The 14,113-nt window shown below is 35.6% G+C and overlaps 1 protein-coding gene across 4 annotated transcripts in view; it reads right to left on the minus strand.

The window, feature by feature from the left end:
- Positions 1-14,113, minus strand: part of faf (ubiquitin carboxyl-terminal hydrolase-like faf) — a 1,099,079-nt gene that overhangs the window by 380,155 nt on the left and 704,811 nt on the right. For all 4 annotated transcript variants that reach the window (XM_090401226.1, XM_090401227.1, XM_090401224.1 and 1 more), the window contains one exon: positions 3,215-3,389. In XM_090401226.1, the coding sequence (XP_090257352.1) occupies positions 3,215-3,389 (175 nt within the window). The remainder of the gene's footprint in view (positions 1-3,214; positions 3,390-14,113) is intronic.

Consider the following 14,113-nt stretch of genomic DNA (forward strand, 5'->3'; position numbering starts at 1 on the left):
TAGAAGAAAAACTGAAGTTAGTTCCTGGGTCTGAGTTGCAGAAAGAATATGTGATTAAGAAAAAGGAAGAAATAAAAAAGAGACAAAATATATTTGTGAAACGAAGTTGTGAAAGTGTGGCAATGCTGGAAGCGTCGTATGAAATTGCCTGTGTGTTGGCTAAAAAACACAAGCTTTTCTCTGAAGGAGAGGAAGTTGTTAAGCCCTGTCTTGAAAAATTTGCAAAATGTCTTGGTGATAAGAATGTTGAAAGAAAAGTTCTGTCCAAATTGCTCTGTCCAAGCAAACAATTACAAGATGCATTGAAGAACTTTCCCATGATGTTACTGAGCAATTGAAAGACCATGTTAATGCTTGTTCTTTCTTTTCTTTAGCCTTGGATGAATCCGCTGATATATGTGATGCAGCCCAATTAAGCATTCTTATAAAAGGAATTGATGGTAATTTTAACATCTTTGAAGAACTTATCGGTCTTGAGTCATTTCATGGAAAAACCAGAAGGTCAGACATATTTGACAAAGTAAAGTCACGTCTAGATAATCAACAACTAGATTCTAGTAAGCTCATCAGTGTTTGCACTGATAGAGCACCGTCAATGGTAGGTAGAGTTTCTGGGACTGTAACTTTACTTGAAAGGTTTTTAGGTTGTTCTCTACTAAAGTATCACTGTATTATACATGAGGAATCTCTGTGTGGAAAAACTCTAAATTTGAAGCATGTTATGATACCAGTTGTAAAGTGTGTGAATAAAATTAGAGCAAGAGGGTTAAACAGAAGAGAATTCAGAGAATATTGTGAACTGCTAGATATGGAATATGGTGATCTCATCCTCCATTGTGAGGTGCATTGGCTTTCTAAAGGACAAGTTCTCAGTAGATTTTGGAAGCTGAAAGAAAGTGTTCATAATTTTCTGGAAGAGAAGGATGAGCTGCATGAGAAAAAAGCCCTGTTGTGTGATGAGAAATAGCTATTTGATTTAGCATTTTTAGTTGATATTTTCAGCCACTTCAATGATATAAATTTGAAACTGCAGGGCAAGAACGAATTGTTTCCTAGCTTAGTAAATGACATAAGTGCATTCTAAATGAAATTAAAACTGTTCATCTCCCAGTTAGAAAACGGGGATTTAAGTCAATTTCCACATTTAAAAGAATATAGTGAATCTGTTGAAGATAATGGCAACTTTACAGACTATACTGAGAAACTCAGATTATTGCAAGAATCCTTTAACAGTCATTTTGATGATTTTGCCGAAGAAGACTGCATTTAGAAATCTCTTTTCACTTACTGAACAAAAAATCTTGACGGTGCCTAGTAACATACAAATGGAACTTATATGTCAAAACTAATTCTTTATTGAAAATGAAATTTAATGACCTTCCATCACTCTCAGATGCTTCTGCTATAATTAATTTCTGGCAATCGTTGTCCTATGAACATTTTCCAGAACTGAGAAAATTTGCTCAGAGTTATATCTGTCGTTTTGGAACTACATACAGATGTGAACAAGCATTTTCATCAATGAAAATGATTGAGAACAAACTACGATCGTGACTGACTGATTCAAATATGAAAAACTGTTTGATGTTTTCTGTAACTGATTTAACACGAAACATTGCAAGCTTATTAAAAAGCAAAGCAATTTCAAAAGTCTCAATAAAATAATTAATGTTTATCTTGTCCTTATATGAAATCCTTTTACTGCTAAAAGTGTCTATATTACCATATATATAATAAATCATTTTATGCATAACTCTTAAATATATCCATATTACGATATTTTAAAACGGCTGAAAGTGGTATAAGTTTGTATGGCGCATCTTAACTAAAAAATGAAAAAAATTGACGCATGAACTATAAAAGGTTGGCCACCCCTGATCTAGATGGATATTATGGGTGGTTCTACTGCTGAGTCACCATGCATTCCACAATCTCAACCTACCTGGTAAGGCTGTGGCTGCAGATCACATTGCTGCTAAGAATTTCATGACTTTTCAAAGCAAAGATAGTGGAAGGAGATTAAACACTGAGTAGTTGTTGAAAAAATTAGAAGTTGAAAACTGCAAATTAGGTTTCAACTGAGACATTCTTGAAAAAGTATCTCCTTCAGCCTCCTACAAGTCTTCAACTTCAGCATGCTAGCTAAAGATCTGGTTACGATATATTAATAATGAAAATAAATATTTTCATATTTATTTTCATTATTAATAATTATTTGTTTTATATGTACTAAATACTTTATTTAATACTGATATGCCTTAATATGTATGAAAACTAGGCACAGTTTTTGATTAAATTCATCTTGAATTTAAAGATCAGAATCTCGCTGGGAAAACCCAAACTCTATTATCACATGTTATAAACTTCATGTTTTTGATATATGATGTAATTCCAGAAAATGTAACCTTGCATATAACGAGAGTTACCTGTACTGATTTTTTTTTTCTTTTTAATTTTCTATATATGGAAGAAATGAATGTCATGAATTCCTTTCACTAATGGAGTGATCAGATGTAAACCCTATGATAACCTTTTAAACAAATAACTTATTATTAGTAGTATTAATATAATACAGCCAATGAAATGATATGATAAATATGTAAAAAAACATTGCTAAAATGAGATACGTACAAAACAATTCTGAATTGGTAAATCAAGTGTAGAGTATTATCACTACATGCTAAAATGAGATACATATACATAAATACAGCAAACTATTCACAATGAAACTATTTCTGTGACAACAAAAGATCATTATAGTGAGAATCAACTGTAACACCTAGTTCATTTGAAGATAGATGCTTAGAATGCTTCCCATTCCAAGTTTAAAAAAAAAAATCAAAATGAAATAAAATAAAACTACTGATATTTGATATACTGTTCCATCCTTTTCATCTGAAACAAACAAATAGCAACTAATATGCATTTTCATGTTCTTTCTCCACTGCCCTCTCTTTTGCTGCTTTTTTCATTTAGTTTAACAAATTTTGCCTGATTTCCTCCCCAAAGCTTTAAATGCCCAATTTCAATTCTGAAATTCGGGTCTATATCAACATGTGAGAGAATGCAATACATGCAAAAATTTTCTTTTAGGAGTTAATTGCTGTATCACAATCTTGGGCTGAATATTTGAATAAAAAACAAGCAGAGCGAGAAAAAATTATGCTCACTGGCTACGTTTTTAATTAAAATGGAAAGATAAGTATATACTAACCTAAGGAAAGAATGCTGAAACTACGAACCACATTACTTTCCTCTATATCAAACCGCCTGTAGAAAAGAATATAAGCATTCCACCATCTTTTCTGCCTTCTGTAAGACATTCTTTTCAACATATGATCATATACTTCTCCCATGTATTCTCCTCCAAAACACTGATTTTTCATTTCCTGCATAATTTTAAAATAAAAACATTTTACTAAAACAATAACAGAAAAAAAATTCTCATACAATTATATAATTCTCTCTATGGGATTACCAAAGAGATAGAGAAAGAAAGAGAACTATGCTATTTATATGAATTCAAAATGACTGAAAATATAACTACAGCATTTTATATTACTGAAAAAGTTCAATTTCATAAAATAAACTTGTTTTTACATTTTTACATTTTCAAATACTTGTCACTACTGAGATAATACTAAACAGAATATCTAAGGCATTTGGAATGTTTGGCTGTAGAAATATTATTTCCTGAAATGCTATATAATGCACTGGATAAAAATTTCCAGGAACCAACCAGAACTTAGAAATTAAATTTACATCTCATCTGCAGAACATTCATAACTTTATAAAAAACAACTTCATTATACAAAATGACAATAGTTATGAAATGGTTTTTCTAGAGCAACTATTGGTTAAAATTTTCATCTGCCAAGAAAGTATTTTGTGTCCCAAGTTTTTTTTTTTTTTTTTTTTTTGAAAGGGGTGATGAAAAAATCCTGGCAACAAAAGGTAAAAATTTACATTGCACTTGTATTATCAGCATATAATATATATCAGTATACTGTGGTTGTCAGTTCTCCTCTTGGAAACTTGGACCACAACATCATACAAGTCTCTTTTGCTGTAGAACAACCTACACCCACCAGTTCACAGTCCTGTCTCTTACAAGGGTGCCAACTGGGAGGACCCTCCATGACTACTCTTTCTCCTTCTCATGGTCTGATTATCGCTTCAGTTCTGATTCAAACACCTGCTCAAACAGAATTATAGAAATCATCCTCACAGGAATGAAGGCTTTCATCTCCTATTCCAGTCTAAATTCTCAACCACAGTTCAAGCCATGGTTCTCAAAAAGGTGTGCCACTGCTGTAAAAGAAACATTCTCTGCTTATCACAATTGCCTCAAAATCAAAACTCCAGCTGCCTCTATGCCTATACTGCAGCTCGCAAATTGTAAAAGAATCATCACTAAGTTCAAATTGGACTCTGAAAGGGCCAAATGCTGCAAACTCTCCTCCTGCTGAAATGGCAGTCGCTCCTTCAGGTTCCTTGCCAAGGCCACTTCGTGCAACTTCTGCCCACTCAGGTTTCCACCACTATCATATCCAAATGGTACTGCATTCACCTCACCAAAAGACAAAGCCAAATTACTTGCATCACTCTTCTCTTCCAATTCCTGCATTGATGACCCGGAGCAAAGTTCTCTCCACTCCATAAAAAATGACTCCCTTCATGTCTCTGACAAAAAGAAATCCAAAGAATCCTTAACCTGAACACAAACAAAAAAATCTGGTCCTGATGGCATCCCACCTATAGTGTTAAAAAATTGTGCCCCAGAACTAACACCTATCCTGTATCTTATTCAACTGGCATCTATCCAACAAGGAGGAAACAGGTCCACATCAGCCTAACCCAAAGAAACATGATAAAAGTCAACCAATGAACTATTGTTCAATTACTCTCACTTCTGTTCTCTCAAATATTATGGAGGAGGTCATCAACAACCAACTCTTCAATCATCTAGAAATACCATCTAATCGGTGACAAGCATGGATTCCGCTAATATTATAATAGATCTACAGCTAATATTCTTGTGTTCACTGCCCACATATGGACTCAAGCCATGGAGAAATTTTGGGGAACTTGTGTGATGGTGCTCAACATTTCAAAGACATTTGATCGGGTTTGGTATAGGGGCCTACTCACCAAACTGCCCTCCCATGGTCGGCCTTCTCTACTATGCAACTAGATTGCCAAATTTCTGATTGCTCACTAAGTGTCATGGTGGACAGCTTACTGTCCTCAGATTTTCCCACCAATGCAGGAGTATCCCAGGTTTCTGTTCTTTCACCCACTTTCTTCCTCTTGTATATAAATGACCTCTCACAGACTTCCTTTCCTATCCATAACTTTGCTGATGACAGTACACTCCATTTCTCCCCTTTTCATTCAATAAGCTGGTTAGTGCTCAAGTATAAGAACTACCCACGGCTAAGGACCTGAACTCAGATTTCCTCACTATATCCCAGTGGAGCAAGGACAATCTTCTGAACTTCAATGCCTCCACAACTTAGTTATGTCTGATCTCTATTTCTCGCTCTCTCAAAAGAATGAAAGACCTTTCATCCCTCTCCCTTACCTTCAGTAATAATGAAATATCTAAACATGATCATGATTTCTCTTCATGCACTGACTTGCACCTCTCATCTTTCCTAGTTCAACCATATTTCAATTATAGCTTCTAATACCCACTTCAATCCCTCTCTCTCTCATAGGTGTTCAGTTTCTGCCTTCTGTCTCTTCTACAGATATTTTCATGGACAGTTCTCTGCTGAATTGGCCACCATTATTTCTCCACTCCACTGTGGACATAAAGATATATGGTCCACAGAAAAATGACAAAACTGCTGAACATTATATATATTTTTTAAATATATGTATATATCATCATCATCATCAAATTCCTGCTATGTACCCTCAAGGGGTGTACAGGATATGACAGTACTACATGAAAAAATTGCATCATTACAAACTTCCTATCTACAATTTTCCTCCAAATCAGTCTGTTACTTGTCAAGACTCCAACATTATCAGATCTTATATTTCTATCGTCTAAGGCACTTTGTACCATATCAATCCACCTATATCTTGGTCTTCCTCTGGGTCGTTTTCCTGCCAACCTGGCAGAGAACACTTGTTTTGCTAATCTTTCCTCTCCCATTCTATTTAAGTGACCATAAAACCTGAGATTAGCTCTGCTAACGCATTCCTGGATGCTGACAATGTCAAGTTCTTTCCTAATATCCTCATTTTTAATATGATATTGCCATTGATGCCATCTGTTCACGCCTCTAATCTTTCTCAGGACTCTCATATCTGCGGTCTCTAGTCTTTGGTCAAGTATTTTACTTCTGACCCAGCACTCAGATCCATAAGTTAAAACTGGTTTGAACACTGTCTTGTATACAGCTAATTTAGTGTTCTGACTAATTTCTCTCTTATTCCATATGAATTTATTCAATTGACTTCCCACCATACCAGCGTTGCTGATTCTGTTGTCTATTTCTATATTTAATTTACCATCTTCAGTAAAAATCGTGCCTAAGTAGCTGAAATGTTTTACTTGTTCCACAGGTTCTCCATTCACAACACAGTTGACATTTTCAATGATTCTGCCTATTTTCATTGTCTTTGTCTTTTTATTACTGACCTTCATGCCATATCTATTACAGCAGCAATTGAATTTAGTCAGAGAATCTTGCAGACTTGTAGCGGATTTATTTAGAAGTATAACATCATCTGCATAAAGCAAAGAGCTGACATTAACATCTCCAATTCTGATATCATGTTTAATACCACTTTCCTTCATAACGTGATCCATATAGATAATGAATAACAGAGGGGATAATGTACATCCTTGTCTCACACCAGATTTAATATTAAACCATCTTCCTGTGCTTCCTTCAATTCTAACTGCTGACCTGCAACTCAAATAAAGACTAAATATTGCTTGATATAATGCCCCATTGACACCATATAACTGTAGCATATTGAATAGCTTCTTTCTTGGCACCTTGTCATATGCTTTTTCCAAATAGACAAAACTTAAATACAGATCTCTGTTATATTCCCATGCTTTCTCGACTATTTATCGTAAAGTGAAGATCTGATCCTGACAGCCTCTATTTGGCCTAAATCCAGCTTGTTCTTCACCAAGCTTTTCTTCCACAATTCTTCTCAACCGTTTCTCAAGTATACTTGCATAGATCTTGCCAGGAACACTCAGTAGGGAAATACCTCTGTAATTCTCACATTCAGTTTTATTTCCCTTTTTATATATGGGTACCATGAGAGCTCTACTCCAATCATCGGAAATTCGTCCCTCTGTCCAGGCTTTCTGAACTATGCAGTGCAGCCACTCTAAGACTTTTATACCACCATACGTCAGCATTTCTGGTCGAATAATCATCTACTCCTGCTGCCTTTCCACATTTCAAGCCTTTGATGGCTTTTTCTACTTTAAGTATGGATATGTATTTCTGACTGCATGCCTGGTCAGTGTTTTTTTATCACTGTGCTGTCATCACTGCTTGTTTCATTTAGCAGTTTTTCAAAGTAATTACTCCATACTTCAAGGATATCTTTTTCTACCGTTTTCATGTCACCTTTATCATCTCTTACTCCTTTTACAGCACTCTTTCCTCCATTCTTAAGCTTCTTCAACAACCTCCAGAATATTTTGCCACCTTCTTGATATTTATTTTCTATATTCTTGCCAAAGTCCTCCCATGACTTTTGTTTAGCTAGTTTAACACACTGTTTAGCTTTCTTACATTTGTCTCTCTATTTTGTAAGAGTAAAAGCTGACTTATTTGCCAGGAACTTTTGATAAGCTTTCTTCTTTTCCTTCACTGCCTCTTTAACTTCCTGTGTCCAACAGGGAGTTCCGATTTTTTTATCCTTGCACACAACCTCACCACATGCCTCCCTGGCAGAATCAATCAATGTTTTCTTCAGAGTTTGCCACTGAATCTCCAAGGTTTGATTCCTGTTCTCAAACTCTTTCATTTTCTTTTCAATAATCTTTCTGTATTTTAGTCTACAGTTCACATCTGAGAGCTGCTCAACTTTTATTCGCTTTTTAAAACTTTCTTACGTTATTCTTTTCAATATGAAATTCAATTTTATCCTGCTCAAGACTAAATCGTGATCACTTCCAATTTCAAATCCTCTGTACACTCTGGTGTCCTGCACCAGGGAGAAAACATCACTATCAACAATAACATAGTCAATGAGACTTTTCTTATTCCTAGCCTCTTCTCTCCATGTGAATTTGTGCACATTTTTATGTTGGAACATGGTGTTAGTAATAACCAGTCCATGTCCTGAGCAGAAATTCAACAGATATTTGCCATTATTATTCGCTTTGCTCTTTTCTCCAAATTTTCCCAAAATATTTTGTATGTCTCATAATCATTTCCTACTCTGCTATTTAGATCCCCAACAAGGACCAACTTTTCCTTTTTCATTATGTCAGTTGCTTTTTCTAAAGCGTCAAAAAATTCCTACACTTCTACCTTAGTAGAACCTTCTGTGGGACCATAGGCACAAATAAGTCTCATTGTCCAGTTCCCCATTCTCATATTTGCCCACATTACTCTACTTGAGACTGACTGCCATTCAAGAAGATTAGCCTCGTATTTTGTGTTGAATAATATGGCTACTCCTTCTTTTCTTTGATTGTCATTGCCTGAATATAACATTTTGTATTTATTGCTCAGAAAGATCTCACCAGTTTTGGTCTTTTTTGTTTCAGTCTCCCCTATTATGTCGACCTGGTACTTATCTAATTCCTCAGCTAGCTCCATTTCTTTGCCATTCAGGATTCTTACGTTGATAGTACCGATCTTTAACTCTGGTGATGTTGAGTTGGGGTTTGTTTTCAGATTTGTTCCAGTAGCTGACTTTTTGCTGTTCGCCGTGGTTCCCTGGCGAAAACAACTGGGGCCTTGTTTAACCGGGCGACGCCCCAGCTGGCATGAAATTTTGTCATGTTGTACCATCATTTTTTATTTTGGTTTAACCAATAAGAATACAATTTGGTCGGCTAAATCTCAAATTGCCAGCCCATCCTCGTTCGTTCAGTAACAAAGTAGATACCCAACAGGGTGCACCACGAGAAGGTGAGGATTGTACATTAGGTCAGAAGCCCTGGTCGGTTCTCAGCATTCCTTGAAAGGCTATGTGGAGGTCTACTCTCAGTTATACAGCTTTGACCCTTAAGGACCCCATATAAACTTGTTGTTCTCCAGCCCAACTCTTAGTTTTGTAACCTAATAGATAATAATAATAATAATAATAGCAAAGTTTTTTTTTTTTTTTCACCAGAGGTCAGGCCAATAATTGTAGTAATGGTTGGTCAGTAACTTTAGCAAACCCTGTAGATTGTAGTGCAGCTTGTTTCTCTGTATATATTGTGTATACTCCAGTTTCAACCTTGATATGAATGTTGAAACGTCGAATGTTGATTTTGGTTTACATTAAACTAAAGTTTTACTCTATAACACGGTAGTTGTCTCCATAATATTTCAAAATGTATTCTGATCATCATGTAAGCATGAAAGAAAGAATTATACAGGAAGACTGCAGAGGAAAACAGTATGAAAATAATTGGAGAGAATCATATAAATAATGCATACAGTACATAAGCAAATATGTCACTTTTATTATTCTAATACCATTAGAAAATGTCATGATTATTCTACATAATAATGTAGAATGAAAAAGCCAACTTCCGTATTTTAAAACTGTTTATACCCAAAACTGCTTTGATTTCATTGATGGCATATCCAGTTGAATGTGGATGGTAGGGAGGTAGCAAGAGCAGAAGCATAACTGAATTAATGAGTAATCATCTGAAGGTGTATCATTCAGGTGGAGATAAAAGGGACCAAAGAGAGAATATAAATGAAATGTATAGGATATTATCCTATACATTTACTTAGGATATTACAAAATCATTGAGAATACAGCCATAAGATTAGACAGGATATTGGCTTATGTGAGTGTGTTATTCCAAAACATGAAAACTGGCACAGCCTCTGACCAAGATATTTAAGTAACAGCACTGGTTATTTCCAATACATACAGAAGGCTTCAAGACATGGTTGCGAATTATAGACTTAATCAGTATCTCAGGAATGGTGGCGGTTATAGATATTGGAAAAGTTGGTAAAGTAGAAAAATTCAGGAATGGTCAGATTGAAATATAATATTCTATGCGGGAAAAGGATTGTTTTGTGAAGGGTAGATCTTGCCTTGGTACATTAGTCACTTATTATGATCAAGTGACAGCTGAGTGAATAAAAGAAATGACAACATGAAATCCTTTTAGGTAAATTAAAGTAAATGGAGATGGATATGAAGCTGATGACAATAAACACATACATCAAAAAAGTAGTGTACAGTAGAACAAAATCAAGATGAAGAAAGGTGATAAAGTGTGTCCAAGAACTCTGTAACTTGGGCTAATGCTGTTTATTTTTAGGGATAATTTGAAGGCGATTATCTAGAGCTATCTAGATGTTTGATGAAGTACTTAACTGAAGAGAGCAATAGAGACAAAGGAGGGATCCTGAAAGGTAATTTAAATAGGCTGACAGCTTAGGTTAAATAAACTAGCACAACCGTCAAAGTGTAATATAATTCATAGGATTATTTGTATAGTGGCCATGCTAACAAGTAGGGATAAGGAATTTGTTATCATGCTTTTATAACATTTTGAATACAACCACATCTGGACTAATGTTTACTACTAGAGTGTAACTAGTAAGTATGCAGATTAGCAGATTAAAATTTTTGATTGTAGAATGTTAACCTGATTGGCCAAACTGGTAGTATCTCCACTCTCCAACCAACAGGTTGTTGGTTTGAATCACAGACATTCACAGGCATGGTTGTCTGTGAATATCTTCAAGGTGGGAGCTAAATTTCATCAATAGAATACTGTGAGGAACTGTACAGCAGAGTGAATAAAGAAAATGTGGAGCCTTCCCACCAAGAAAATTTTGATTTGGAACCTCCTCCACTTAGGCATGAAGTTGAAAGAGCAGTTAAGCAGCTTAATAGCAATAAGGTCCCAGGTACAGATGAAATCCCAGCAGAGTTAATTAAGGCCGCAGGGGATGGAGGTATAAGAGTGTTTCATAGATTGATGACAAGGGTATGGGAGACAGGATCATGGCCTAGAGACTGGAAGAAGTCAGTTTTCATTCCACTACATAAGAAAGGTGATATGAAGGCATGTAAGAATTACATAACTATTAGTTTGATATCTCATGCAAGCAAAATTTTATTAAAGATCATGCTAAATAGGATTGAGGCCAAAGTTGAAGCAGAGATGCCTGAGGAACAAACATGTTTTAGGAAAGGTAAGGGCACCAGAGATCAGATCCTTTGCCTTAGACAGATCATAGAAAAATATAAAGAATTCAGACTCCCTCTGATAATGTGTTTCTTAGACTACTCTAAAGCTTTTGACTGTGTTGAGCATGTGAAACTGTGGGAAGTAATGAAAAGAATGGGTTTTCCTCAACACACTATCAGGTTGATAGCCAACTTGTATAAGGAGCAAAAAAACACAGTAAGAACAGGAGTTGGATTGACTGACTGGCTTCAAGTTGGAAAAGGAGTTAGGCAAGGATGTTTACTTTCTCCTCACTTGTTTAGTATATATGCAGAGGACATCATGCGTGAAGCATTGGATGTACTCAGGACAGGAATTAGGATAGGAGGTAGACTGAGCAGTAATCTGAGGTATGCTGATGATACAGTACCCCTTTGTAATGACATGGAAGAACTAGGACTAATTCTTGACAAAGTTAACAAGATCAGAGGACTTCAACTCAATCCTAGCAAGACAAAGATCATGGTTCTCAAAGGAAAAACAAACAGAGAAGCTCTTGATAAACAAGTGTACCTTAATGGAGAAAGAATTGAGGAAGTCAGCAAGTTTGAGTACCTGGGATCCATTATTAATGTGAAGAATTGCTGTTCAGAAGATGTCAGAAAAAGGTTAGGAATGGTTAAAACAACAGTCAGAGACCAGTCTAAAATCTGGAAAGATCGATCTATTTCCATGGGCACAAAGTTGAGGATTTTGGATGCAGTTGTTTTTCCAACAGCGACTTATGGATGTGAGACTTGGGACCTAAAGAAGACTGATAAATGGATACCTGCTTTTGAGATGTGGTGTTACAGAAGGCTGTTGAGGATATCATATACTGAAAGGTGTACAAATGAATGGGTGTTAGAAAAGATCAGTAGACCTTTAAGGATCCTTAAGGATATTGACAGAAGAAAATTAAAATATTTTGGACACATATTTTGGATACTGTTCTGAGAAGGAGGACTTCTCAGAACAGTAATAGAAGGTAAAGTTCCTGGAAAAAGAGGCAGGGGTAGACCATCAATGAGATAGATGGATGGCGTGTGTGGAGTGACTGAATCTTTAGAGAGTTGTGGCCACCAGAAAAGCAAACAACAGGACTACATGGCGAGGCCTGGTGTGGAACATCACCAAGCATCGGAGTGAACATACAGCATCTGTAGTTGCCCAGTGAACATAGTAGTAGCCTAAGGTTTCTAAATTATGCAAAAAATAAAAAAATCCCCCCTCCCCCCAAGACCACTAATGGTATTAGTGTACTATATTACCTTTTACAGGTGGAAATCACATAAAAAAAAAGTGATAAAAAAATGGCTATCCATTTTTTAGAATGAGTTCAAAAAGAAGTATGATACACACTACATGGAGGATTAGTGTGGACCTCCTGTTATGAGTTCTCAGCTTCCAAGTGCTTCTATATAATAACTATCAAGAAGGATCCTAAACTACTTCTGCAAATAAGATATGTCACATGGGAATAGGTCAGTGGTATGAGTATGGAAACATTTTGTACATGGAGGATGCATTTCATGTGAAAATGCAATCAAGGGAATTGTTATTCATATCCAAAATGGGAAGGGGAGAGAGAGAGAGAGAGAAGGCAGTTATTGAAGAATGCTAATTCTGATAAGAGAGATGATGGAAATATCTAATGCATACGACAAACTGAACTTGTGTGAAAGAGAGGAGTGAATCAATGAGAGATGGGTCAAGAATTTTTAGGGTAGTCTTAGAGCCTCTACACCCTATGTGCAAACACTCATTCAGTGGTTGGACAGATTAGGGATTTTACAGACTTACAAATATTTAGAAATAAAATAAGACATACAGAAAAAAGATAAAATCATGACTTGAATACTGAGGAAGTTACACTGATATGTTTGGGGCAAGAAAGATTGGAGGCAGAGTTATTCCAAGTGCAGTTCTAGATTTGTCTAGAGATTTGGGTATTGTCAAAAATAATACTAGAAAGAGGTTTTTTTTTTTTTTTTTTTTTGCAAGAAATGAAACAAAAATGCATTTTTTGTGACATTCAGATTACCCAGTTTAGAAGATATCTGCCATCTACTGAAGAAGTTTGGAGATTAAAATTTAGAACTATGTGTTCATTTTTATAAAATTCTAGGCTAGTCAAATGAGGAAAAAAAAAAAAAGAGTATGATGTGCTGTAAACAACAAACTATAGCTTGGATGTGCAGCCAAATAGAGAAGGTCAGTTATACAGGTCGACATGTTAGTGGGCAAAATCTGCAACCCTCAGGTCAGCCCCAAGTTCGCTTGACTGGCACCTTTGATTCAAGATTTCAGTATTTTACAGCATTAAAATCAAGGTTCTCAATATGTTCATAGACAATTCTCTTCTCCCCCAATCCATGCCCTATCTTAAATGACTTCTAAGATCAAGATCCTCAAATATTTTAGACTACCCTTAAAGCAGGACTACATTCAAGCTACTTATGTTATGAGCACTGCATACTCCAATGTTCATGAATGAATTCTGCCAGTAAAGGATTAAAAACCTGGATTATCTTGATGGAACAATCATGCCATCCTTGTATAAGATCACCTAATGTCTTTTAATTTTTAAGAACTTTTTATTTTTATTATTATTTTTTCATTTAACCACCTTACTGGCCATCATGGATCAAATACACATCCTCATACGCTTCATATCCATCATATATTTCAATGTAATATCAATGGTATTACAATTTTAAGATG

This window comes from Typopeltis vanoorti, chromosome 12, assembly GCF_054136105.1.
Source record: "Typopeltis vanoorti isolate ZY-2024b chromosome 12, IOZ_Tvanoo_1.0, whole genome shotgun sequence".
NCBI classification, from domain to species: domain Eukaryota; kingdom Metazoa; phylum Arthropoda; class Arachnida; order Uropygi; family Thelyphonidae; genus Typopeltis; species Typopeltis vanoorti.